Genomic DNA, 26647 nt, shown 5'->3' on the forward strand with positions numbered 1-26647 from the left:
AAAGCTTATTTTATAAAAGCAGCTCAAAAGGCAAAAAACAAGTTACAAGAACTAAAGTCGTTTTCATTTTATGGACGTTTTAAGCAATGCAAATCTAATATATCTTTACACACAAAGTTAGAGCATTCTTTTTACATTATACTAACCTAATTAAGCTCTTGTTTGGGTCTTGTAGCAGAACATATTTTGCAGATTGATCTAATTCACTAAAAGCCAAATTTTCAAAATCCTCATACGAACCCCAAAAATAAAGGCCGGCAAACATAAGCTACTTATAATTACCGAAACACAAATAGTCTCTTTTAACTGAAAATATGGGTGGCTCTTAAAAGAGCCTTTGGGTCGCTGATAGTCTCGGTTGAATCTCTACTTGGAGCTGGTGTACTTGGTCACTGCCTTGGTGCCCTCGGACACGGCGTGTTTGGCCAGCTCTCCGGGCAGCAGCAGACGCACGGCGGTCTGGATCTCTCTAGAAGTGATGGTGGAGCGCTTGTTGTAGTGAGCGAGACGAGACGACTCACCGGCGATGCGCTCGAAGATGTCGTTGACGAAAGAGTTCATGATTCCCATCGCCTTGGAAGAGATGCCGGTGTCAGGATGAACCTGCTTCAGAACTTTGTAGACGTAGATAGCATAACTCTCCTTCCTGGACCTCTTGCGCTTCTTTCCTCCCTTACCGGCGGTCTTGGTGACGGCCTTCTTGGAGCCCTTCTTAGGCGCGGACTTCGCTGGTTCAGGCATGATTCAGCTTGAGCACAAACCTGACAAATCAATGTGAACTCAGGAGCACTACATCGACGTTTATTTTAATGCCCTATGCTAATTTTCAAAGAGATACGGGAACTATCTGATTGCCTCTTTTAATAGGCCAAACCCATAAACTCGTATTTCATTGGACAACTCAAAGCATCACGAGCGGAATAAGGGCCAATCATGTGCGCCGCCGCCAACCGCTCAATGTTTGAACTACACCCTGACTGTTTCCTTTGTTTCGTTTCCCGCTCTTTTATTATTGGTTTGAGAAAATAAGCGATGCTAGACAAATATTGTGAACCATCGTGTAATTAAAACACCATTATAGAGCCATTGAGGGAGTTTGGAAGGAAAAAAATAAGTCAGACCAACTTTACAAACACTTTTTTCCTAGGAACGTTTTGATTAATGAAAATGTTTAACTGTTTCAGCTACCAGGATAGTAAATAAAAACCCATTTGACTTTTTGCGTAAAATAACATTTTTGTTTTCTGCATTTCCACTTCTGCTAACTTTGGTTTTATTTTAATGTTCGTTTTGTATCTGCTAAATTAATAAAGACTGTAATACAAAAACAAATAGACTTCGTGCGTTATTTAAAGCAACATTCATATTTTAGAAATCATAGCTCTGTTAAAGACAACTTGACGAGGCGTTACTGTTAAACGTTATTTACCAGTTTAGTGAACTTTGCTGAAGTTCAATCTGGATTCAGAACACATCAAAAAAAGGCTTTTTATAATTAAGTGTGTGTGGTCGACACGGATAAAACATTGGACTCTTTATGTGACAGAGTGGGTGGCTCTTAAAAGAGCCGTTGGGTTTGTGTAGTTTTTCTTGGTTTCAGGCGTTTTAACCTCCAAAGCCGTACAGGGTGCGTCCCTGTCGCTTCAGCGCGTACACAACATCCATGGCGGTCACGGTCTTTCTCTTGGCGTGCTCGGTGTAGGTGACGGCATCGCGGATCACATTCTCCAGAAACACCTTCAACACTCCGCGGGTCTCCTCGTAGATCAGACCGGAGATGCGCTTGACACCGCCACGGCGAGCGAGACGACGGATGGCGGGTTTGGTGATTCCCTGGATGTTATCACGCAAAACTTTACGATGACGCTTGGCGCCTCCTTTTCCGAGTCCTTTACCGCCTTTGCCTCTTCCAGACATGTTTAACACAACTCTATCAAATGATGATAAAGAATGGATCATGAGTGTTACTAGGAGGCCTTTTACATTTGCTTACAGGACCTGAGAGGAACCAACGCCGCGTCACAAGGCGCACACCCCTCCCCCAAAGTAGCAAGAGCACATGTGATTTAATCCCTGCCCTGACGTTTTTTGTTAAATTTCAGGTTTCATAAAATTTATTTCACAAAGATAGTAATTTACAATAGTTCTGTTTGATGTTTAATAAAGTGGTATTCTACTTAGGAAGAGGGACACAAGACGTCATATCACAATATTGAAGTAAAATTTTTAAATAATAGAGTGGCGCATCTGTTATATCTTCTGCTTATGCCTATGTGTTTGTACATGTATATTTTAATTTAGAGAACTCAAACACTAGAGACGCAGACAAAATTATTGTATTAAAACTGCAATGATGAATGCAGGATTACGTTTGATACTCTGTCACAACTTTACTGACTGTACATTTTAACCCTTAAACAGGCAAAAGTAGAAAATAGTCTAGAAATATACCATATTCAAAGATATATTTGCATGAGTTGTATCTCCCTGCTCTATAAAGATGTATATATAAATCAATATTTGTTTTATGCGATGCAAAAAAAAAAAAAAAAGGTTCGTGTATGACATGTCTAATACTGAAGCATTTAAATTTGTGTTTTTACTGTTCAACGGTCTCATCTTAAACCTCAAGGCTTGAGATCCACTGTCCTGCACAAGGAAGACCCAGCAATCTCAAGGGAGCGAAAGAATACAATTTTTGACTCATGTTATGCGTTAAACTGGAAATGGTCTCATTCAGTGTAATTTTGGTGGCTCTTAAAAGAGCCTTTGGGGTTTGATGTGGCTGATGCGGGTTTAGGCGCGCTCTCCGCGGATGCGGCGGGCCAGCTGAATGTCTTTGGGCATGATGGTGACCCTCTTGGCGTGGATGGCGCACAGATTGGTGTCCTCAAACAGACCGACCAAATAAGCCTCGCTGGCCTCCTGCAGGGCCATGACAGCGGAGCTCTGGAAGCGCAGATCTGTCTTGAAGTCCTGAGCGATTTCTCTCACTAGCCGCTGGAAGGGCAGTTTGCGGATCAGCAGCTCGGTGGACTTCTGATAACGGCGGATCTCTCGGAGAGCCACGGTCCCGGGCCTGTAACGATGGGGCTTCTTGACACCGCCGGTGGCTGGAGCGCTCTTACGGGCGGCTTTGGTAGCGAGCTGCTTCCTTGGTGCTTTGCCACCGGTGGATTTACGAGCGGTCTGCTTGGTTCTTGCCATCGCTGCAGTCTTTTCCTCTTTCTGTCCTGCGTACGCTGGAAATGCGCATTTATGTTACACGCCTGCTTTTAAAGCATTGCGGTGCCATGAGCTCACAGTGTCTCGGGTGCCGAGGCTTGTGATTGGCTAATGTATGATGTACGCTCATGACTGCTAGCCAATGACTGAACGCTCCCTCTTTCAAACAAGCAGAGGGTTTCCCGCTCAGTGTGCTTTGATCGGTTTTATACTTTGCGCATCAAACAAACGGTTTACATGACACCTCCATGAGCTTTATACTCACATTGTTGTATTTATTTGTTCTGAAATACTCGCCTCAGTTCCTAGTGGTTGTGCAGATTTTGGATCTGTATAGAAGCACGGCAGCCAGACACCAGAGTCATCCGTCCCGTAAATACATATAGCAGCGTGCGGCCGTGATAATAAAGAGCAAAAGACCCAGAGTAACATAGACCAATTTCTGTTACCCTGACATGATACGCACGTTGCTTTTTATTTAGAATAACCTATTAAAATAACACAGTACATTAGCAGAGCCTGGCAGACAGTATTTTAATTATAGGGGACATGGGTGGGAATCCTACACGCCTAGCTCCTAAACAACGATCTCTACAGACACATCAGGGGATCATAATGCCCTTGTAACAAGAATGCACACATTGGGGCTTGTACGGTAATATTTGTAATCGCGTATTTGACTGACTTGATGGGACTTTTTTTTTTCTCCCCTCAACCAAACGGGTTTGTGCTTGTAAACATTAAGAAAAGCGCTCTCTCTCAGATAAAATGGGTGGCTCTTAAAAGAGCCTTTGGGTATCAATAAAACAGACTGAATCCCCTTATTTGGATTTGGCGGGTTTCTCGGTCTTCTTGGGCAGCAGTACAGCCTGGATGTTGGGCAGCACACCGCCCTGAGCGATGGTCACTCCGCCCAGAAGTTTGTTCAACTCTTCGTCGTTGCGCACCGCCAGCTGCAGATGACGGGGAATGATGCGGGTCTTCTTGTTGTCCCGAGCGGCATTTCCAGCCAACTCCAGGATCTCAGCGGTAAGATACTCGAGCACAGCCGCCAGATAAACAGGAGCACCAGCACCGACGCGCTCGGCGTAGTTGCCTTTGCGGAGAAGCCTGTGAACACGGCCGACAGGGAACTGCAGTCCTGCCCTGGATGAGCGAGTCTTAGCCTTGGCTCTAGCTTTGCCACCGGTTTTACCTCTTCCACTCATTTTCAGTCCAGATAATTCACTACAAGCTTCGCAAATAAAAACAGAAGAATGAGTTTTCGTGGCTCCACTTGCTGTCTTTAAACAAGAGTGCCAGTCACCCATTGGTTTAGAGTCTATAAAGATTCAAACCAATCACTGAACTTCCCTCCAAAGCCCAACCCCCTTTCTGGCGGGAATAATTATGCACAAGTATTTGTGACGGAGGAGATGAAACCACTGAAATATTTGTTATAGAAAACTTACAAGTACAAAAATGGATATTGTTCGCTGTTCCTACCAAAAGTGCTACACCTTTCACACTGTGTATTCTGTGCACGTTGATCTGATACTGTACAGTATTATGTTCCTGTTGTAATATTGGAGTGTTTTCACTGTTGTATTGTTACAATTTTCCAGCGGAGTGTTGTGTGTAAATATTCTGTCTGTACTTTATTCTACAACATCGCATTTGGACTGATCACTGTCTGAACCCATATAATCAATTTTTTTATATATAAAAACGGTCTTTAAAAATGTTCTAATTGCACGAGTCTAAATCACATCTTGGTTATCTACTTTCAACAGTACATTAATATACACTGGTTTTGCTCTTTTTTTTCGGAGTTAGTGGGTGGCTCTTAAAAGAGCCGTTGAGGAGAAACTGTAAAGACTTTATTTCTTTTTGGGCGCTGCCTTTTTAGGTTTGGCGGCTTTAGGCTTTGCCGCCTTAGGTTTAGCCGCCTTGGCCTTTTTGGGGCTCTTGGCTGCTTTCTTAGCGGCTGCTGGCTTCTTTGCCTTCTTGGGGCTCTTCGTCGCCTTCTTGGCGGCTGTGGCGGCGGGTTTCTTGGCCTTCTTGGGCGATTTCTTTGCGGCGGGTTTCTTTGCCGCTGCGCTCTTGGGCTTCTTGGCAGCAGCGGGTTTCTTGGCCGCGGGCTTCTTCGCTTTAGGAGCCGCTTTCTTGACCGGCTTCTTCTTGGTCTCGGCTTGCTGCTTGTTGAGCTTGAATGAGCCCGAAGCGCCGGTCCCTTTGACCTGCACCAGGGTGCCTTTAGTCACCAGGTTCTTGATGGCGATCTTAACGCGGGAGTTGTTCTTCTCCACGTCGTAGCCGCTGGCGGCGATAGCCTTCTTCAGGGCGGCGAGGGACACGCCGCTCCTCTCCTTGGATGCGGACACAGCTTTGACGATGAGCTCACCGACGCTTGGACCTGCTTTCTTGGCTTTCGCAGCTGACTTCTTCTTGGGCGCTTTGGCCGGGGCGGCAGCAGCCGGGGCTGGAGCAGTTTCTGCCATCTCTCTCTGGAGTCGGATCTACAGTCTTTCAAACGCTGTGTGATTTCGGCAATGAACAGCGCTCGAGCGCCGCTGCGCTCTTAAATAACACATGAGAACCTTATAGACTCAACCGCCGTGCTCGGCGTATCTGCGTCTTCACGAGCCTCTCGCGTTTGTGTTTTCTTCTCTTACATTTGGGACAAAACTGGAGTGGTAAAATAGTTTGTCGCAGTCAAAACAAAGTGAGCACCGAGCAGAGGTTCTGAGCTTTCACTGGAGACTAAAATACGCGGAGAGGAAATGTTTCTTTTGCCTCCGTCAGACCAAATCCAAGGCGAGCATCAGCCACGGGGAAAAGCCGCGTGTACATTTGAGCCCTCGTTTTAATGGAAACGTTGATAAAAGCCTGAACGCGTCCGCTGTGTGTTCAGAAAACAGTCTGAATGCGACTTTAATGAAATCAGCATTAGTGAGGGGCGTGAGGAGGCTTTCATACAGCTGTTGTTTTGGGCAGCTTGAAGCACACGAACATCATCCGGAGAATCCGAGTCTGTTTGTGACTCTCCTGTCTGGCCCTCATCTTCGCTCAGCAGATCTGTCCTTATAATAATAATAATAATAATACTACATCTCATCACGCGAATAATGTTTTAAATTTACGTTTTCATAAGCTGATGTACATCATATCAGTTAAATTAAAATGTAAATCGTCATATGTTTCACCTTTTTTGTCATTCATCTCAGTTTTCAACAAGTGAATGAGGATTGTGTTGAAGCTCATCTGAATGATTTGCTCATTTAAAGTAAGCCATAGCAACTTATTTTTCTAATTTCTCTCCTTGTTCTAGCTTGCACTTTTCTGGACAATGTTTGAAACTTTGTATTGCTGCATTTCTTGTGCCATTGCCTCCTTAATACGGTGTTCCTTCATAAGTCTCTTTGGATAAAATCATCTGCTAAATGAATACATCTAAATAATAAAGCACAGGTCACTGATTGTAATTTTGTTATATTCTGAATTAAGCACTATAAAATGCTAATTCATAAAATAGTCGTATTATTTACACTATATGTTTGATATTTGCACAGATGTTGGGGTTTTGGTCAGGCTATATAGTAGTTTGGCTCTAACCCTAAACAAACACACTAGATCAAGATAACGAAGGTGTTCAGAATTACACAGGCGGGTTAAACTGGGATTGGTACTAAAGTCTGAAGGACACTGAAGCTGAAGAGCTGATGTTAACTATACAATGATGTTAAACTAACATTTTGAATTTAAACATTCAACATTTTCAAAATGCAGTTTTGTTGGGCCTTAGTTGTTTAGAAGTTTACGACTTATTCCTAAAGGTGTTTCTTGGATTCGAGAACATCGGTTATTACACAGAATTGTGAGATAAAAAGACACAATTACCTTTTTTATGTTATATTCATGGCAGAAATAAGCAGGTTCCACATGTGTGAGCGGGAAAACCATAAAGATGCACAGTCCAGCACACATTCTTTTCTCCCATACCTCTTCTTCTCCCTTGTCCTAATCCAACTTCTCCTCTCCTCCTTAATCTATTCCTCTCCCTTACTCAGACATTATTTTCTCACTCTGCTCCTCTGTGTTGTTCTTCATCCACACTGAACAAGACCGATTCAAAGAGTCCTATTTTACTGTATGTTCATGTAATGGAAAGAACTTCACACCTGACTATGCCTCCAACTGAGATTGGAATCTGCTATTTCTCAATATTTCAGTCATCTGCCAATTAAAAATGCTTATCAATTGTTTCAGTATTTGTTTTATATATTTTTTCAATATTTCTGAGCTGCTGTTGTGGGTTTATACTATATTTAATGATTGGGTCTTCATTTCTGATTTGATGTGTTTAAGCATTTGCAAGTAAGATGAGAAGGATCCTTGATTTTGGTATGGGGTAAGCTTATATGAAAAGAAAATTTAAGCATTTTAGAAATGTGTTCATTGATTACATTTTGTGTGAAAACGACATGAATTGTGTTAATGGTATCGCCACAACAGATTATTTGTGAGTGTGAACTCGTGAAATTACAATCTCCTCCTCATCTCCTATCGGGTGAGACATAACAGATATGCCGTTCTGAGTCCTGGCATGTGAAGCTGGGACATAACAGATACATTGTAACATTCTGAGCCTCTGGTTCGTCCAGAGAGACAACAACAGATCCCATGATCTGAGTCTACAGCTTGTGAGGCAGCAACAGATACAACCACGTTCTGAGCCTCCAGCAAGTGAGGAAAGAGACATTAACAAAGACTACATTCAGAGTTTTCGTCCAGCGAGACAGTAACGACTCCAGAGAGACAAAAGCGGATTGACCAAGTTCTGAGTGTCTGGCCCAGAGAGGCAGAAGACACACAGAGACATTTGCAACAAGGTCAGGAGAGCAAACCTTCACTTCAAGGTACCTTCGTCTGCATTTTCCAGATTGTTAAGGACCTTCTGCACCTACGTCAGGGCCTCATCTGTGTTTTCCAGATTTTAGGACCCTTTGGTGCTTCAGGAGATCAGCATCCCACAGAGCTTCATGTTCAAGGCTGTTGAAACAGATTCTGGCTCCTCTCCCCACCGCACTGTCACCCAGCACAACCAGTGGTAGACGTCACCATCAACAACATGGAACGTGGAATGTAAATATCACTTAACCAAACCTCTCTCCAGAGACCATGGCATTGTTGTATATTGTCAGTATATGATTTTCTAATTCACATTAGATGTAATATTACTGATGTTGGTTAATACAGGGGCGTGAATGCTTCACTTTGCGTGTCGGAATGTTTGAACCCAGACCACTACGGAGTTCAAATCCATTTACTAACATTTAAATATATAACAAAAACATATATTACATTCTGTCATATAACCGGTAAAACGATAAAATAACAGCACAAGTTACTTGCCTTAAACAACTCAGAAGGTAATATTAGTATAATTATAATTGTAGTTTTAGTTGTTACATTTAATTTATTGCCAAACTTTAATATGTGAATTATATTATCAGAAAACTGAACTCATTTAGCGTCGTCAGGCTTTTATTTGTGCTTAATGGATAAAACAACGGAGCAGCGCACTTAAGTTTATAATAAGGTTTATAATAAGGTTCTCCACCTTTTTATTTTCAGAGAAACAGTTTATCTTTCCATAAGATAACGTAACTCTTCCATATCCATGTGAGGACATTTAGGATGGTGCTCTTTTTTTGTGGCTTTGCTTAGTTTTGTGTTAATATTAACAAAGAATGCTGGTTTGAGCTGGTTTATGCTGGTCCTATGCTGGTCTTAAGCTGGTCCATGCTGGTCCTGGACCAGCTTAGGACCAGCATAGGACCAGCTTAGGAACAGCATAGGACCAGCATAGGACCAGCATACCAGCTTCAAAACCTACTTTACCAGCATAAAAACCTGCTGTTTTTGTTTTTTTCAGCAGAGATCGTTTAATAAATCTATCAATCGAGGGGTTAAATACAAGTCTTATGAAGAGACTAGATCGACTTACATCATGAAAAGATTTAATTTTGGCTGTTATGCACATAAACTTTCGTGAACGTATAGGCCTACGTCATTCATATTTGGCCATAGCAAAGCATGCTTGATTTGACTGTGAGCTGTGCAAAAGGAAGGTCCATACTCGCGCGTCATACACTGTGGTGAGATCTTTTTTTTTTTTTTTTTTACAGTCCATGAGATATTCGTTGATCAATGTTTATAAGTGACAAGCTTAAATTAAATCTGTTCATCATATAAAGCAATCGTGTCTCTTCATAAGACTTGGAATAAACTATCTCTTTATGAACTTTTTTGGGTGGGATATGGATGAATAGATGAACAAAATGCGTGTGGGTTAGGAACTTAAAGAATGTGAGCAATTTATGACAGAATTTAAGCACCGTGCAAAAATGTACTTTCGGCTTCTGTAAACCGTAATGGTATAGCCTGCCATCTTTTACTTGATTGGCAGCCATTTGTGTGAATTCCCCTCACGTCATGCTGAAACTGCCTTTTTAGAGAAGGTCACTTGCATTTTTGTAATGGAGGAGACAAGTTGCGACGGTGACTGTTAAGACGACTCTTCAGGTAAGTTGTAACGTTACTTGAAATCGTTGATATTTATATTTGAATACGAAAAAATATTTTCTGCTGTTGTCATTGTTAATAATGGGTTTGGTCATCAGTTTAGTTTGGTTTCTAACAGAACGGCCCACGATGCAAAATTTCGTAGGGCAAAGAGGTTAATCATCAATAATTGTTCATCAGTAGTGTAGCGGTACAAGAAGTACTGCAAACACATAATACCGTTTTAAAAGAAGTAGTTTCCTGAATATTTTCTATTAAAATGACTGAATATGGCACGTGAAGTTCCGCCAAGCGCCATTAAATATGACCGCACCTTTCGACCATGTATCGTTAACTCAGTAGGCTATTAGCTCATTTTAGACGTTGTCAGTGAACAGTGGCATGGTGTCAGTAACAAAGTAGTAAGATTGTGTAATTGTGATGTACTTTGTATTGATTATATCTAAAGTGTAGATGTATTTGATCTGAAAATAAACATTAACGGTTAAGTTAAGCGTTATGGGGAATATTTTCATGACATTTCAGCAGGCTATCTTTTATTTGATTGGCAGCCATTTTGACACTGAGGGAATTCCCCTTACGTCACGCTGAAACCGCCTTTTTGGAGAAGGTCACTTGCGTTTTTGCGGATGACTGCTAAGACGACTCGTAAGTTGTACATTAAATCTTTTATATTTATATTCGAAAAATACATTTTCTGCTGTTGTCATTGTTAATAATGGGTTTAGTCAAAGTCATTTTCTACAGTCAGTTTAGTTTAATTGATTATGTCTAAAGTGTAGTTGTAATCGATCTGAACATGAACGTTAAGCGTTATGGTGAAATATTTTCATGACATTTCAGCAGGCTGCTAACAAGTTAACTTTAATGTCAAAACTGCATAGACAGCTAAATATTTGTAAAATAATTGCAAAATTTGAATGGCGTGAAAATTCAAATGATTGCTTTTGCTGGGGCTCACAACCTCTTGACTGTCAGAAAAGTACTGTAACGTGTGAGCAGGCATGAGACGGAGTGAGATGCAAGCACAAATGCAAGCACAAACGTTTACTTACAAACAAACAAACAAACAGGTAATTCATAAACAGGAGTAATCCACAGAGAGCAGGCGAGACCAACGGCAGGAACACGCACAGGAGCAACAACCAACAAACAACTACTGAAGCACAGAGGTTTAAATAGACATGTTAACAATGGGCTGATGAGGGACAGGTGTTGGTGATTAGAAGTCATGGGGACTAATGAGGGTAACTATAGCAACACACAAGGTACAAGGCAAAACAGGAGTCTATATTGACTGATGTGGAAAAATTTTATCAGGATAATTTTTGGTCATCTCACCCAGCCCTGTATCAGGTACAGTACAGTACATATTGTTTGAAAAAATCCCATGGAAAAATCTTAACCGAACCAGTGGTAAATTAGTCTTCCGCGTTCCGATGTCATATTTGTAGCACTTCATGGATTCCAAATTATACTATGATAGATGTAAAAAAAAAAAAAAAAAAAAAGATTCCTTTTTGAATTTACCAGAGAGATTTCAAATTATTTTAATTTTTAAATCTCTGGTTTTCTGGAAATAACTCGGATTCTGCTATTCTATACACATTGAATAGAGGCAGAGTTTGAAAAGATGTTTCATGGAAAAGGGCGAGCTCTTGATCCGAAAATGGGAATCATCAGTTATTCCGCAACTGAAAAACATTGCCGCTTTGGAGAAAGGGAGTGTAACCTCTCTGTTGGATCAACTTGAAAACTGTAATGATGGTTAGTAATAATTAAATGCTTAAGTATATTATTAATTGACTTTGACAGCCATTTCAACTTGAACTGAATATAAGTCATTATCCATTTTTTCATTTACAAAAAAATTACAAACTTTTTTTAAACTTCTCTGTAAAATCTGTGATAAATAATTAAAACTGTTACCTGTAAACCATGGCAAACGGTCCTGAGTGCGTTCACAACAGTCTGCAGCGTTGTTGTGTATGGCATATGTACAGAAGCTTAAATGTTGGGAATTTGTGGCATCAAGGATAAGCACAAGTACCACTGTTAACAACCAAGAAAGAAAAAAAGATGAGCACAAGTAAATACCAGTTTGACAAGCAACATGCACATTCTCCCTCTCTGCTCTAAATAAACACAGGGTCAACTCACATGTGAGCCTTCTGTCTCACATGATGCATGCTCGGGAACAAACTTAGCTGACACTTTGTTTACAAACAGCAGAGAGAGAGGATGTGGGTGTTGCATTCATCAAAATGGTACTTAAATATTCTTGATGGTATATATTATATATATATGCAATCTCAGTTCACAAATGATGTAACCATTACAGGAATCAAAGAAGACTCGTGCTTGAATGCCTTGGAATACTTTCATGTTACTGAAAATGTAGGTGTTGACATAATGCATGATGTGCTCGAAGGTGTTGGGCCTTGGAGGTTAAACTTTTACTTCAGCACTACATTTTTGAAGAAGAATGTTGTCCCTGGAACAGTTGAATGAAAGAATAGCCAGCTACAATGGGTATTTAAACACAAAAAACAAACCAAGTGTCATCCCTAACCCGAAATCTGAGACACCAATCAAACAAACAGCATCACAGATGTGGTGTCTCATACTAAACTTGCCTTTTCTTTTGGAGGACCTTGTCAATCCTGAAAGTTTGCATTGGCAATTGTTCATTTTGTTACGAGAGATATGCAGCATTATATTTGCACCTGTTGTTACCAGAGGTCTTGCAGTATTCCTGAAACGGCTTATCATAGATCATCACAAGTTGTTCAAAGAGCTTTATCCGGCTAAAAATCTCACACCAAACATTATGATTAAGTGTGGACCTTTGTCTAAACTTTGGTGTATGAGATTTGAATCCAAACACAATCCCCTCAAATGGCAGACACATGCTGTTTGCAATTTTTAGAATATATCCAAAACTCTGGCTTTCAAAAACCAGGTACAGCAAATGCAATTTGGGGAACCATTAGCTCATAAAACGTGTTCCAAATGCATATCCTGTTGTTGTTCGTTCTTTGGAGTATGGTGACCAAATAAGTAATGAAATGTGCTCCTTTGCAGATGAAGTAACAGAGGCAATTCATGTGTCAAACTCAGTCAGTTTTTGTGGACACACATACAGAACAGGGAGCGTTTTGATGTTGCCAACCAGTTGTGAACATGAGTTTGTCTTTGGTGAAGTAGTTCATTTATTTCCAAAGTTAGACAAAAACATTTTGTTTGCTTTTTTAAGGACTGTTAATGTAAAATATTTTGATGGTCACTTTTATGCCTACGTTTTTGAAAAGGTGGAAGAGTACAGACTTGTAAACATTCCTTCTGGTCTGTCAGATTCCCGGCCCCTTGATATTCAGATATTCAAGTTTTGTATTCAAGTTTTGAAATTAAAATGTTATCTGCCTAATGAAATGGGAAAAAAACAAAAAAAACAAAAACAAAAAAAAACTGTTCTTTGCTGGACATTTCCTGTTTTTTGTTTTTTTTGTTTTTTTACTGCTTAAAATCATATTGTGCAGTTTGTTCTTTGACTTATTAATATAATTCATGACAATAAATGTTTTGAAGTATAAAATATGTATTTTCTTTTTTTATTCAAATGATTTTATGCCACATACCACATTTTCTGTGTGGTTTTAGGTAGGTTTTCTGTATCTGACTGTATCTATCATCCCTCTATCTGTTACTGACTGTATCTGTCATCCCTCTATCAGTCTCTGAATGTATTATTATGTTTTGTAATATATCTAATGTATTGTCCTCTTTGTTCCTTTCAATATTTCTAGCCTCTCTTTGAATCCTGGGATGGAACATCATCTGGAGCAGATTGTTCTTTTTTGATCGCAAGTTTGTTGGACTTGTTGTTTGGCCATGTTGGTCTGTTCATGAAGTGATGAAAGTGATCTGGGTTTTAAGAAATGTTTTTATATGACCATGTTGGTCAAGTTATAGTTATAACGCAGTTTGCGTATTTCTTTGTGTGAAGGGCCATGATGGCCAATAAGTAATTTAAAAACATTTTCATGACACAATTTTATGTCAATTTAAAAAAGAAAATGATTTTCTAAATAAAAAATAAATTCAAAATAATACACTTTTTATGGCATTTTTTTCATGTAAATTTGAAAGTTATATATTACATTTTGACCTGTTTTTCAAAATTAAAGTTATGCATTATACAACACTTAATGCAGTTAAAATTTGTTTAAAGCTTATGCAGTTAATAGTTTAAATTTAAAATTGGCAGCTGCCAGTCATTAAGTGAGCAATAGGGAAAATATATTGTATACTGCATTTTACATATTCTTTAAATATAGCAAATACACACATTCAAGTAGTTTACTGTGAAAAATACAGCTTTAAAAAAAAAATGCTGTATTTTTCACAGTAAACTACTTGAATGTGTATTTGCTATTTAAAGAAGTATGTTAAATGCAGTATGCAATATATTTTTTGTAAAAATGCAGTATACAAAATACATAAATTACTGTAAATTTTACAGTAAAATACTGGCAGCAGGGTTGCCAGCCAGTTACTGTAATGTTTACAGTAGTGTTTCTGTAATTTAATTTACAGAATATTACTGTATTCTAGATTACAGTAAAATTCTGTAAATTAAATTACAGTAAGACTGCTGTAAAAATTACAGTAAGACTGCTGTAAAAATTACAGTAACTGGCTGGCAACCCTGCTGCCAGTATTTTACTGTAAAATTTACAGTTATTTTTTAAAAGTGTACCTGCGTGACTCATCATAAACATAAACAGAAAAGTAGCTCCGGCTAAAATATTCTTCCGCAAGACGCATGCAGTTTTGTTTATAACCGCTAGAGCGGCAAAAGTTACATCACTGATTCTTGAGATAAGGCACAAACCTTGTCCTAAACAAAAACGCCCTCTTTATGTTAATAAAGAAATTCATCAAAATAAAAGGAAATCTGGATAGTCAGGGCATTAACTGGTTATATTTTTAAATAATTTCTTTGGTATTATTTTAATTATATGTGTTGTTATACTCTTGGAAAATACATGTAGGGCATAATTTAACCATGAGGTCACAATGTAAAACTGCCAAACAAAGTGTTAAAAATGCAACCAAATCAAAAATATACATTTAAATTGAAAGGCAGAGATCTGCAAGATCTCACTTTGTGACATCTCCTTGTCTTTTTTTTTTCTTCTTTTTTTTTCTTTTATAATTCTAAATGAATCTGGCAATGTCATGGTCATCTTTAACTCAAACTCATTGTGGATCTCACAGTAAGGCCAATGCCTCAGTGCAGATTCGCACAAGTGCTCATCAAGGGCACATATTGGCCACAAAGGCTCCTTTAAAGACAGCTCTACTGTGAGCTATGAGGTTGTTAATCAATAGTATTTGCTTCAGCCCATCAGCTCACATTATTTCATCTTAGTTTTAAAATTATAATGTTTAACAGCAGAATTAGTAGCGAAAAACTACATTACTCATAATGTTGTACAGACAATTCTAAAGATTAAAGAGTCGCCAAAAAAAAAGTGGGAGGGGATTGTTGCAGTCTATAGTGAGAGTTTGGGGCGTGGCTACTGTAAGCAGGTGAAGCAAGCGGGTGTTTAGCTGGTGTGGGACCATGGCTGATGCATTACATGGGAAAAGAAAGCTTTGGTTTGTAACCTCTGTGAGAAGGTTTGTAGTCTTGCCCAGGTGAAATAAAAGATGGGAGGTGAAAAGGAAAACCCAAGGCACAAAATGGGAATTCCCTCAAAGTCTTAATAGGGAGTTTGCACAAGTAAAGTTGTTTTATTCTAGAATAATTGTATGTATGTTTATATTTGTGTATGTTTATTTCTTAGTTTGTATGTTTATTTCTAAGTTTGGTCTTTTTTTTTTTTTTTCATTGTGGCAAGTGTGTTCCCTTTTGACTGCATTGTAAATAGTGTAAATATGACTGTTTTCCTTCACCACGTAGGCTGCAGGGATTGGGTGCTATTTCCTTTGGTTGTAAATATTATTTTTTTTTTCCTTCTCCTGTGTTTGTTGCAGTCAGGAAGCCATATAAGTCAATCAGTACTGTGCTGGGGAAAAAAAAAAAAAAAAAAAAAAGGTGGTTCAACTCAAGAAACCTTAATAAAGCTTACCTGTTCTGAATTTTTGGAGGTCTAAAATCTCCCATCACATATTTAAAATCATATAGAATCTGAGGTAGGATCACATCGCACTACACAGTATTCAGCCTAGACTGTACTGCTGATCTTCTTGTTATAGAAAAACGGTATGCAAGATAATGCCAGTGGTCATTCAACACCCGCAGAGATATTTATCTATTTCCTAATGAGTCTATTAATATGAACATTAAATGAGAATGAGAAATGAGAATGTGAAGAGACTTTTTGTAGTTTATTTGCAAACATAGTGCACAAAAGGGGTGTGTGAATAAAGGCACATTTTGAACACACTCACACACCTTTGTGCCATTCCTGGAAACAGTTCCTGTTCAACTGAAGACACAAGTGAACGTCACATGCCTGGCATTTCCAAGGTGTCTGTTGCTTCTTGCCAAACACTGCTTTGCAATGCGCACATATGCGGCGACCGGTAGTTGCAATTTTTCTGACATTCGAGGTCAACTCGGCTCCTGGAACCGGCACGTGGTCGATACCGGTCTGTTTTTGTGCTTCTTTCTGAGACACACCACAGAGATCTGCAACAAGCTGCTCCATAAACTCCTTGCGTGTCATGTTGCCGTGTAGCTCCTTGTGCAATATGAAAGCGTTGGTGGCAGCAATGTCCAAGAAGTGTAGAAAGACCTTTCTGTACCACTTCATGGTTTTGTGCTGTGCAGTGTAGTACTCCAACAGCTGATCGGACAGGTCGGTACCCGCCATGTGGTGGTTGTACGCAGTCGCAGGTGCGGGACACGGAAAAGTCTTTGTCCTCCATGTATCTTGTGCTTTCACTTTTCTTTGCACACGGTCTCCAGTATAGGCAGCATGGATGGTGGAACAAACAGACACCTCTTTTTTGTCCATCCACTTCACACACACAAGAGGCCCATCCCGAATCCACCTGATGGATCCCCTGGTGGACTTCTTGGTCAGTGAATTAGATGCGCTCTGTGGGAAGCCCCTCCTATAGTCTCTGTAAGTCCCACAAGCACCAAACTTCATAGCAAGCAGGTCTGTTAAGAGCTTTGGACTTGTAAAGAAATCATCCATGTAAACATGGTACCCAGAGCCCAAAACTTTCTTGTCCAGAAGAGACATCACAGCATCATATGAAATCCCATGGCCTGTAGGAAAGCTGTTCTTGCTCGTGTACACAGCGAGGTCCACAGTATATTCGTTTGATGAGTCAGCAAGGACAAAAAACTTGAAGCCCAGCTTTGTTGGCTTGGCTTTCGTGAACCGTGTCATTCCAAAATTTGCTCTGCATGCCGCCAGTCTTTCCCTGACAGCTAAATTTCTTCTAGGATGATAGAAGGCTTTGCACGCAAGACGGATAGTGTCCATGAGAGGTTTGATCCTAAAAAGTTGGTCATGTTCAGCTGTGCCCCTCTTTTTGTCATTTTCCTTGTCTGCATCTGGGTGACTCATGTGCAAATTCCATGAAATGGTGCGGTATCTGTCCCTTGACATAACTGTGGCAGGAAGAGGCAAAGAGAAAAGACTGTCCTGCCGCCAGTAGTCGGCGATGGAGCTCATCTTCACCGTGGCCATGTAGAAAACGAGTCCAATGTAGCGGTACATCTCGTCAACGCTGACATCTGTCCAACTGTATTTGCGACCCTTTGCAAGTGCCCTGGCAGCCTGAGCGTTTGTGTTGTGGCACAGATTTGACACGGCGCTCTCTGAGAAAAACAGTTTGAAAAGACTCATAGGGGAGTGCGACTCAGCGAGACTCAACTGCGGCCCAGGTTCCCGCGCAGGCAGGAATCTCAGAGGCTTCGGATTCATGTCGACATCAGTTTCTGCCCTCCATGACAGAATCTTGGCTCTCTTTGCAACAGGTATCTGGTCATTCTCACATCTGAGGGGGGAGAAAACAAAAGTGAGCATGCTGACAACAGGATCACAACAACATTATCAATTACTAATATTGACATATTGCCCACTCATTACAACGCACATATACTTTGTGTGTATTATTTCACAGTATGTAATCAAAATTAAACTGTCAGTTGTAAAATGAGGTGTGAATGCGCACTTACTCGTTAAGATTCTCAACCACGTTGAAAACTGAACGACGCTTGTGTGCCGCTCCTGTATGAGGTGCACGTGAAGGAGCCACATTCCTAAGAAAAGAAAAGAAAAGAAAAAGGTACAAGCACAAATATTAGTAAACATTTATCAGCTTAGATTGCCTAAGGTGGCATACCAGTGCATGCATAAGCGATTGGCAATTAATGGATATGGTCACGCACTTTATATGTGTTGATGGGGCACATCAACAACCTTATGTCATGCGCATTCAAAACATTTACACCTAAGCAGATAATGGAGAACGTAGTTAAGCTCCGTTGATGAGGCAGTATTTTACAGCAAATGCCGGTCCTGAGCAAACCCAAACTAGACCATAGTGTTGTCTAAACATTTTTTCCCCCCTCCACATTACAGAGCATAAAATGTACGTGCTCGTTCCCAGATAGCACACATACATCTGCAAGATGTCTGTTAAAGATCACTTCATCTGGAAAACATCCGCTGTTTACAAACATCTGATAGACATCTTTAAGATGTCAGTTTTACATACATTCTAAATCATAAACATCTTAAAGACATCTTCTAAACGTCTATTTGACATCTGACAGGAAACGTCCTATAGACGTATTGCAGATGAGCAAACGCTCTAAAAAAATACGCACCTCAAATAGACGTCTCCGAGATGTACGTGTGCTATCAGGGTTTTGTAAGACATTTAGATGTAATGAAAAGCCCACAGGACAACACATTTGCCTCAATGTAACGAACAGGTAGATTTCAACCTGGCCATATAGGTCTGAAACAGCTATACGTGATGCGACTCCAGTAACTAAAATAAGAATAAATGGCTTACTCATCAGAAAACGTGTCCTGCGCTGGATCAAAGCCCTCTTCAAAGTGCAGGCCTTCATCATCAACTTCGTCGTCGTCTTCTGAGGAAAAACTGAATTCTTCCTCGCTGTCTACGATCATCCGGAGAGCTTGCTCGCGTGCGTGACGTGCCATCGTGCTAAAAGGTCAATAAAGGCAAACAAATGTTTGCTGCTAATTTTATCTTATTGATAGGGGGCGTTTACCACATTCCTTTGGCTTATTTCAGGTTGTTATCATATGAATGATCCGCTCTGAGGGTGGGCGTGGCCAGACCGCCGCTAAAAAATAAGAACAGGAAAACTTTGTATTTTTGCGTAACTCTCTTTTATTCTAGATTTCATATTTTTCTTCTCTCTCTCTCTTTCGTCGGCTGTCTTGGTGAGCGCACCTTCTTTGAAGACAGATTTCCCTGGATCGGGAATGTTCTTCTTCGGCATAAACATCACAGTTCCGGGGATACGGATGCACTGGATATTTATTTGAAGCTCATGGTAATTTGACAGGGCTGGATTTTCTCCCTCTGATTGGCTGTATTCACGCAACCAATAGTTGGAAGGTATTTCATTGGGTAGAAAAGGCGCGCTGCATTGACACGTCTGCTCCTTTGTGCCCTCCTATAGCACCACCCCTGAATCTCCTCCCACACACGTTTCTGAACTTTCCCGCTCACAGAAACGGTTATTTATTCGGCAAAAAGTAACAGCTATGACTGTCAACTCATTAATGAAATCTCTGAATGCGTGTTTATGTGCATATAACAAAACTAGTAAGCTCTTGGCACTACAAAATATTGGTCTGTCAAGAGTGGTGTACTGGGTATTTATTGAAAGCTCATGCTAATTTCAGAGGGCTGGATTGGTCAGAAACGGGCTGCTAGAGAAACACATCTGCCAATTGAAAGCTTCTAAATGTGAATCTTCCCATCGCCAGACCCGCCAGTGACGTCACTTCCCCCACACTTTCCCGCTCGTCACAAACATGCCAATAAAGCGCTTTAAAATTGACAATTGTAATTCCGCAACGTCCTTACATAATATTGTCTATTGTGTATATTAAATTAACTCTTTGAGAGAATGTGTATACGTATTTGAAGATCATACATCAGCATCAATACACAAATAAAGGGCCACGGGATTCAGTCCCGGATTTTGGCAAGAACGCCTTTATGTCTCGAGCTAGTTTAACCTTAGTGTAAAATGAAGCTCGTTGCAGGGTTCCTACATTTTCCATACTCAAACTTCCAAACCTCTCTGTAGATTTTTCAGACCATATTTAACAGAAATGGTTCATATTATTTTCAGCATTATATTTGGCATATAGTACAGCCATCTGTAAATACGATTGTTTTTTATTTCATTTTCTTCCCCTTGGTTTTCTCAAAGTGATAACATGTACATGATCGCAAGATGATAAACTTAAAACACTCAATAACCCGTATGAATTCATTCAGTCAGTCGTGTTTGACAATCACTAACCTTTCGTCATGAAAACACTGCTTGTATGATAGTTTTAAAAACCCTTAATCTGATATTTCATAAAACACACAATAGGAACAACACTATTTATCAAGACCTGGAAGTCACTCAAATCCCATACTTCTTCAGACGGCGTAGTTTAAGTATGGCTACTAAATAATAGCGGACATGATCAACGTACTCTTTTTGAAAACGTGGGTGGCTCTTAAAAGAGCCGTTGGGTCCATTCAGTACAGCGAAGAAATTTAACCTCCGAAACCGTACAGGGTGCGTCCCTGTCGCTTCAGCGCGTACACAACATCCATGGCGGTCACGGTCTTTCTCTTGGCGTGCTCGGTGTAGGTGACGGCATCGCGGATCACATTCTCCAGAAACACCTTCAACACTCCGCGGGTCTCCTCGTAGATCAGACCGGAGATGCGCTTGACACCGCCACGGCGAGCGAGACGACGGATGGCGGGTTTGGTGATTCCCTGGATGTTATCGCGCAAAACTTTACGGTGACGCTTGGCGCCTCCTTTTCCGAGCCCTTTACCGCCTTTGCCTCTTCCTGACATAGTTGTAACTGATAAGTTTTATTCACAGCTGAATGTCTGAATGCCAGCAGGGCGTGCAAGAAGAGCTTTTACAATCGCTTACAGGACCTTGTTGAAACACATGAAGGCGGAGCTATGTATGAAACGTCATATGAGGGACGTCGCTCCAGCAGACTGAAGGTTGCTTTCAAAGAAGCAATCAGCGTTTATCAAATATATTCCATCTCGAAAGAGTGAGTGGATGAATAAAAAATAAATGCAAATAATGTTGACTTAAGAAAAACAATGGAACTGATTTCACATGTTATGTAAACAATACATTTTAGTGAAGTCAGTTCCCTTTATGGCGGTCTCTAAATGTCCTTACTTCCACGGGGATTTGCACTGCATAAGCAATAAAACGCAACTCCTTACGCGTTCATTAACTTATATACACCCAGAACTAAAAATCTAGTTGGGAAGTGTATTTACGCTACAGGTGACAGTGGGGATGGAGGATGATGCCAGTGAAGTTCAAGTATGTTCAACGTTTACCATTCTGCCTTTGGAATCATTACACTTTTGAAAGGAAATTCTGCTTTGTTAGATACACTGAGGTGGCTCTTAAAAGAGCCTTTGGGAATTCAGATGTTACGCAGTCAAGAGTTTAAGCACGCTCTCCGCGGATGCGGCGGGCCAGCTGAATGTCCTTGGGCATGATGGTGACCCTCTTGGCGTGGATGGCGCACAGATTGGTGTCCTCAAACAGACCGACCAAATAAGCCTCGCTGGACTCCTGCAGGGCCATGACAGCGGAGCTCTGGAAGCGCAGATCCGTCTTGAAATCCTGAGCGATTTCTCTCACCAGCCGCTGGAAGGGCAGTTTGCGGATCAACAGCTCGGTGGACTTCTGATAACGGCGGATCTCTCTGAGAGCCACGGTCCCGGGCCTGTAGCGATGGGGCTTCTTGACGCCGCCGGTGGCCGGAGCGCTCTTACGGGCGGCTTTGGTAGCGAGCTGCTTCCTCGGGGCTTTGCCACCGGTGGATTTGCGAGCAGTCTGTTTCGTCCTTGCCATTTTACCAAAGGATCGGTGCTATTTTCCGATACAGAATGACTTTATCCGTTTGCCTCAGCTCTTTAAACCCTACGGCTGCGTTGCGCTCATTGGGCAGTGCGTCGGCAGATGCGCGTGTGATTGGCTATTGAGTCGCAGCATGAGGTGGCCAATGACAGTGCGTTTCGTTCAAAGATCCTCTATTCAGTGTTAGTGATGGGAATTCGGGCTCATTTTAGTGAGCCAGATGACTTGGCTCAACTCATGCTCTTTAGGCTCCCAAACAAGCTCTTTATATATTAGTAGCATAATTATTTATAATTCAGCAACGTTTAACAATGTTTTGATCTATGATTGGTATGTTTGTACACGTGTCACTTAAGTTACTCAAAGTAATACCATATAATTTCCAGAATACCATAATTTTACATTGTTTGGTTTAAAAACTTTAAATAATGTAAAACCACTATTACAGTCTGCTCGATAGGTTTACCTTTGATGCAATGAGATCCAGGCAGACAAACAATGATTAGACTGAATTTGAATAAGGAATAACACATTTATATTAAGTAAAAATGTAAAATTATAGACACAAATTAAGCAAGTACATAATAAAATCCAGAGTATTGTATCTAGCAGATGAAGACTGTGAAGATCAAAGCATAGAGAAAGAAGGACCCCAAAGAAGTACGATATTTGCTAAATTAAAGGAGATGTAGAAGAGAAGCAGAAAGCAAAGAGCAAAATAAGAGCAACTAATGTATTTGCATGAAAATTATATCCTCTTAAGCTTATGTTTTGGTCTAATAAAAGGTCAAACAAATTTATCCATCATGCCATGGTGTAACCGCTAGATCGGCCCGACTGGTCAAATGTCAAAGATAGATGAAAATAGATATATGAGGTGTTGTTTTTACACCTTTAAGAGAATATTGCAGATCTTGCATTATCTCATGTCTGCAGAGATGGAAACTGACATAGTTTGATAAGAAGACCTACATCACCTAATCAGTTCTGATGGAAAGTAGCCTACTTAATCTTACAGCACAGAAGAAACACCAAAGATCTTATTTTTGGAAATAAACATATCAGAGCATGTAGTACAAAGTATATAAACGATTAAAGAAACCAATAACATGTAAAAGGGGTCATTCTACAGAAATGTCCACTTTTGGTATAGCAAGATGTCTTAAAATGTATTTCTTTTTCTAACATGAATACACATAAATGACAGCTTAATGATTTATTTATTTATTCATTTATTTTGGTGCATTTATTTAAAGACCACATGAACCATTCATTTTTTTGTCACTGGTGTTACCTTACTTTTCTGGCAATTTTAAAGGTTTTTTATGAAATATTATTTTTCAATTTTTTCAGCACATGCAGTCAGAGTTACAGAAAAATAATGATAATGCAAAAAATAAAATAAAAAATAAGGAGATTATGTGTTATTTATGTTAATCAGGTTAGTTAAAAGTGTGATTGAATGATGTCAGTTCATTTGCACAACCATGTATTTGCTATAGAAATGAAAATATTTAAATAAACAGTTATAAACAATAATATAAACAATGATGCAATCCTTTAAATCTTGATTCATGAGTGTAGCAGAATTCAATGGATGTAAAATTATTATCATGTCACATATGACACATTTTATTTAATGTGACAGACAAAAAAAACAGTAACACCAGTGACACAATGAATCACCAGTGACGTACACATAAGACCAAAGATCCTCATTCTTCAGCTATAATTAAGCAGATGAGACTAAATTTTTACATTTTTGGTATACAATCAAAGACTTATCATTTTACACTTAGTCAAAGCAGTCAGTAAAAGATCATAAACAACATTTTAAAAATGTCTGTAAAATACGCTGTCTGTAAAGTCGCTGCTTCTTAGCTGCACTCAATTTAGCCATATACCCTCAATTTAGCTATACCTGCCCAAAGGAGGATTAACAATGAGAAAGAAAAGTTAGAATCATCTAATCTTAGTGCTATTTTATGCAAAAGAACTAAATGAATAGATTTTAATTAAGTTCATCTATAAATGGGAGACACCAGTGACAATTTTCATACAAAGGTGACACCAATGACAGTAACACCAGTGACAATTTTCATGAAAAATGCATTTTACAAAATGGCTGCTGCAAGATATCAAACCACATGTTGTCAATCATGGTACACTCACTTTTGCTTTTTTTGTTTTTTAATTCCCTAACAATAATAAAGTAGGTCATACCAGTGAGTTCAGCTAGAAGCTTCATACGAAATTATGATTTTCTAATTAAAATTTCTGATAACTGAAAAGAGACAGTGGACTTTCCATTGGCCTTTCTTCATAGATCTTCAAGAAATAAGAAAAAGGAAGTCAAGTGATGTCATCAGTGTGATTTTTTATTTCAAAATAAGAGATTTTTGTTAAATGGTAACACCAGTGACACAACTTCCAGGGGACCACTACATTCATTATAGATTTTATATTTATTCAGCTTTTTTTTTTTTTTTTTTTTAAATAAGTCATTTACATAATATATTTGATAGTTTTGTATACATTACTGTATTTTATATGGTAGAAAAACCTGTTTATTGCCTTCAAAATAAAGCATTTTCCCCTCTGTACACGACTGTGGGGATGAGCACTTCTGGAATTTGGCATACACCCCCTGACAAATTCTACAATGCACTTTTATTTTGTCTGGGTTGTTAAAATGCTTAGCCTCAAAATTAAGGATGAGAATTTCACCACACTGATGGGCACGCAGACGGAATACTGCGTCAACGTGTTAAAGACTATCAGATCATTCAACTCGCTCTTGTAAAGGAGAAAATAGGTGGCTCTGAAAAGAGCCTTTGGGTGTTTTGGGTAGTTATCAAACCGCAATTCATTTACTTGGCCTTGGCCGGCTTGTCGGTTTTCTTGGGCAGCAGCACAGCCTGGATGTTGGGCAGCACGCCGCCCTGAGCGATGGTCACTCCGCCCAGAAGTTTGTTCAACTCTTCGTCGTTGCGCACCGCCAGCTGCAGATGACGGGGGATGATGCGGGTCTTCTTGTTGTCCCGAGCGGCATTTCCAGCCAACTCCAGGATCTCAGCGGTAAGATACTCGAGCACAGCCGCCAGATAAACAGGAGCACCAGCACCGACGCGCTCGGCGTAATTGCCTTTGCGCAGAAGCCTGTGAACACGGCCGACGGGGAACTGCAAACCTGCCCTGGATGAGCGAGTCTTAGCCTTGGCTCTGGCTTTACCACCCGTTTTGCCTCTTCCACTCATTTTGAAGTATTCGCGTCTGTAGCTTTAGCTGACTGCCGTAAAAGTAAGTACTTTTTGACGGCACAATCAGTATTTAAGGGTGCTTGCTCGTCATCTATTGGTCAGAGTCTGTCACAGTTGAAAACCAATCGCGACGGGTCCCTCCAAATTCCAAGCCCCTCCTCTCTCTGCCCGACTCTTGATTCGAGCCTGTTCTGTTAAAGGGAGTCCACGACACGGACAATTTAAATGTATTTGCAGCTAACTTATGCGTTTAAATACAGAGAAGTGAACACTTAAAATAACTTTGTAGGTTAATCCGCCGCTGAACTTCTCGAATCAAATCTAGCCTCTCTGTTGATGTACATGTGTACTATTCACTGTCCATGTGTTTCGGGTATTATATTTCGGATGCTGATGTGAACGCGTAAGCAACTATAGACCGCGCAATAGATTTTAGCGCAACACAGTATAAAGAGATTACATTAATTGAAACGTTGCTCTTCAATGGAAGAAAGTGGGTGGCTCTTAAAAGAGCCGTTTTGTTTTAGGAAGAAACAAACCAAAAAGACATTTACTTCTTTTTGGGAGCCGCCTTTTTTGGCTTTGCTGCCTTCGGCTTTGCCGTCTTGGGTTTGGCTGCCTTGGCCTTCTTGGGACTCTTGGCTGCTTTCTTAACAGCTGCCGGCTTCTTGGCCTTCTTGGGGCTCTTTGTCGCCTTCTTTGCAGAGGCGGCGGCCGGTTTCTTGGCCTTTTTGGGGCTCTTTGTCGCCTTCTTTGCAGAGGCGGCGGCCGGTTTCTTGGCCTTCTTAGGAGATTTCTTTGCGGCGGGCTTCTTGGCAGCAGGCTTCTTTACTTTCGTAGGAGTTTTCTTGGTAGGCTTCTTCTTGGTTTCCGTTTGTTTCTTGTTGAGCTTGAAGGAACCGGAGGCGCCTGTCCCTTTGGTCTGGACCAGGGTGCCTTTGTTCACCAAGCCCTTTATGGCGAGCTTGACGCGGGAATTGTTCTTCTCCACATCGTAGCCACCGGCAGAAAGAGCTTTCTTCAGGGCGGCGAGGGACACGCCGCTCCTCTCCTTGGACGCGGACACAGTCTTGACGATGAGCTCGCTGACGCTCAGGCCCGCCTTCTTGGGCTTAGAAGCCGACTTCTTTTTGGGAGCTTTAGCCGGCGGGGCAGCGGCAGCTGGAGCGGTTTCAGCCATGTCTCTCTGAGTAAAGGCGATTACGAATAGACCGTCTGAGTGAAATGAAGCGCTGCTGAGCTGCGCGGCGAACTTAACCACCACATGAGAACCGTGTAGACTCAACACACTGCTCCACAGTCCGAGCGCCGCAGCGCCAAACTTGTGTTTTCTCCGTTTAAACACAGAGCAAAACAAGAGTAGCAAAACATCCTTGCAGGTTAGAAACTACGCGAGTACTAGGAAGAGATACAAGTCTTTCGCTTCTAATTTAAAATGAAGCTGAGATAA

The 26647-nt window shown here is 40.5% G+C and overlaps 10 protein-coding genes and 1 pseudogene across 12 annotated transcripts in view; 1 reads left to right on the forward strand and 10 right to left on the reverse strand.

The window, feature by feature from the left end:
- The window catches only part of LOC127506859 (histone H2B-like), a 45360-nt gene extending 44543 nt beyond the window's left edge, over window positions 1-817 (reverse strand). Inside the window, exon 1 of the transcript XR_007928138.1 lies at window positions 147-817. The gene's annotated coding sequence lies outside the window, so the exon portion shown is untranslated. The remainder of the gene's footprint in view (window positions 1-146) is intronic.
- Window positions 1-26647, forward strand: part of LOC127506793 (transmembrane emp24 domain-containing protein 6-like) — a 292092-nt gene that overhangs the window by 60859 nt on the left and 204586 nt on the right. The window lies entirely within an intron of this gene.
- LOC127506776 (uncharacterized) overlaps window positions 1-26647 on the reverse strand; it is a 348308-nt gene that overhangs the window by 51468 nt on the left and 270193 nt on the right. The gene's annotated exons all lie outside the window — the stretch shown is intronic.
- Window positions 1551-1933, reverse strand: LOC127506919 (histone H4). The gene has a single exon (XM_051883765.1). It carries the CDS (start codon window positions 1915-1917, stop codon window positions 1606-1608), a length of 312 nt encoding a protein of 103 aa, XP_051739725.1. The 5' UTR covers window positions 1918-1933; the 3' UTR covers window positions 1551-1605.
- On the reverse strand, window positions 2721-3231 carry LOC127506838 (histone H3). Its single transcript, XM_051883671.1, has one exon. It carries the CDS (start codon window positions 3205-3207, stop codon window positions 2797-2799), a length of 411 nt encoding a protein of 136 aa, XP_051739631.1. The 5' UTR covers window positions 3208-3231; the 3' UTR covers window positions 2721-2796.
- LOC127506824 (histone H2A) lies at window positions 3997-4481 on the reverse strand. Its single transcript, XM_051883656.1, has one exon. The coding sequence runs from the start codon at window positions 4431-4433 to the stop codon at window positions 4047-4049; it is 387 nt and encodes a 128-aa protein (XP_051739616.1). The 5' UTR covers window positions 4434-4481; the 3' UTR covers window positions 3997-4046.
- LOC127506810 (histone H1-like) lies at window positions 5041-6173 on the reverse strand. The gene has a single exon (XM_051883640.1). The coding sequence runs from the start codon at window positions 5703-5705 to the stop codon at window positions 5085-5087; it is 621 nt and encodes a 206-aa protein (XP_051739600.1). The 5' UTR covers window positions 5706-6173; the 3' UTR covers window positions 5041-5084.
- On the reverse strand, window positions 16170-20932 carry LOC127506762 (histone H4). Of its 2 annotated transcripts, none has more exons than XM_051883584.1 (3): window positions 18844-20932; window positions 17999-18082; window positions 16170-17817 (listed from the first exon to the last, which is right to left on the reverse strand). In XM_051883584.1, the coding sequence occupies exon 1, from the start codon at window positions 20893-20895 to the stop codon at window positions 20584-20586; it is 312 nt and encodes a 103-aa protein (XP_051739544.1). In that variant the 5' UTR covers window positions 20896-20932; the 3' UTR covers window positions 16170-17817; window positions 17999-18082; window positions 18844-20583. The 2 variants fall into 2 exon arrangements, with proteins under 2 accessions (XP_051739544.1, XP_051739543.1); XM_051883583.1 differs by having other exon boundaries at window positions 18844-20359.
- On the reverse strand, window positions 21365-22073 carry LOC127506852 (histone H3-like). The gene has a single exon (XM_051883688.1). It carries the CDS (start codon window positions 21929-21931, stop codon window positions 21521-21523), a length of 411 nt encoding a protein of 136 aa, XP_051739648.1. The 5' UTR covers window positions 21932-22073; the 3' UTR covers window positions 21365-21520.
- LOC127506875 (histone H2A-like) lies at window positions 24187-25259 on the reverse strand. Its single transcript, XM_051883712.1, has one exon. It carries the CDS (start codon window positions 25192-25194, stop codon window positions 24808-24810), a length of 387 nt encoding a protein of 128 aa, XP_051739672.1. The 5' UTR covers window positions 25195-25259; the 3' UTR covers window positions 24187-24807.
- Window positions 25748-26568, reverse strand: LOC127506788 (histone H1-like; annotated as a pseudogene).

The sequence above is a fragment of the Ctenopharyngodon idella genome, chromosome 24 (assembly GCF_019924925.1).
Source record: "Ctenopharyngodon idella isolate HZGC_01 chromosome 24, HZGC01, whole genome shotgun sequence".
NCBI lineage: Eukaryota > Metazoa > Chordata > Actinopteri > Cypriniformes > Xenocyprididae > Ctenopharyngodon > Ctenopharyngodon idella.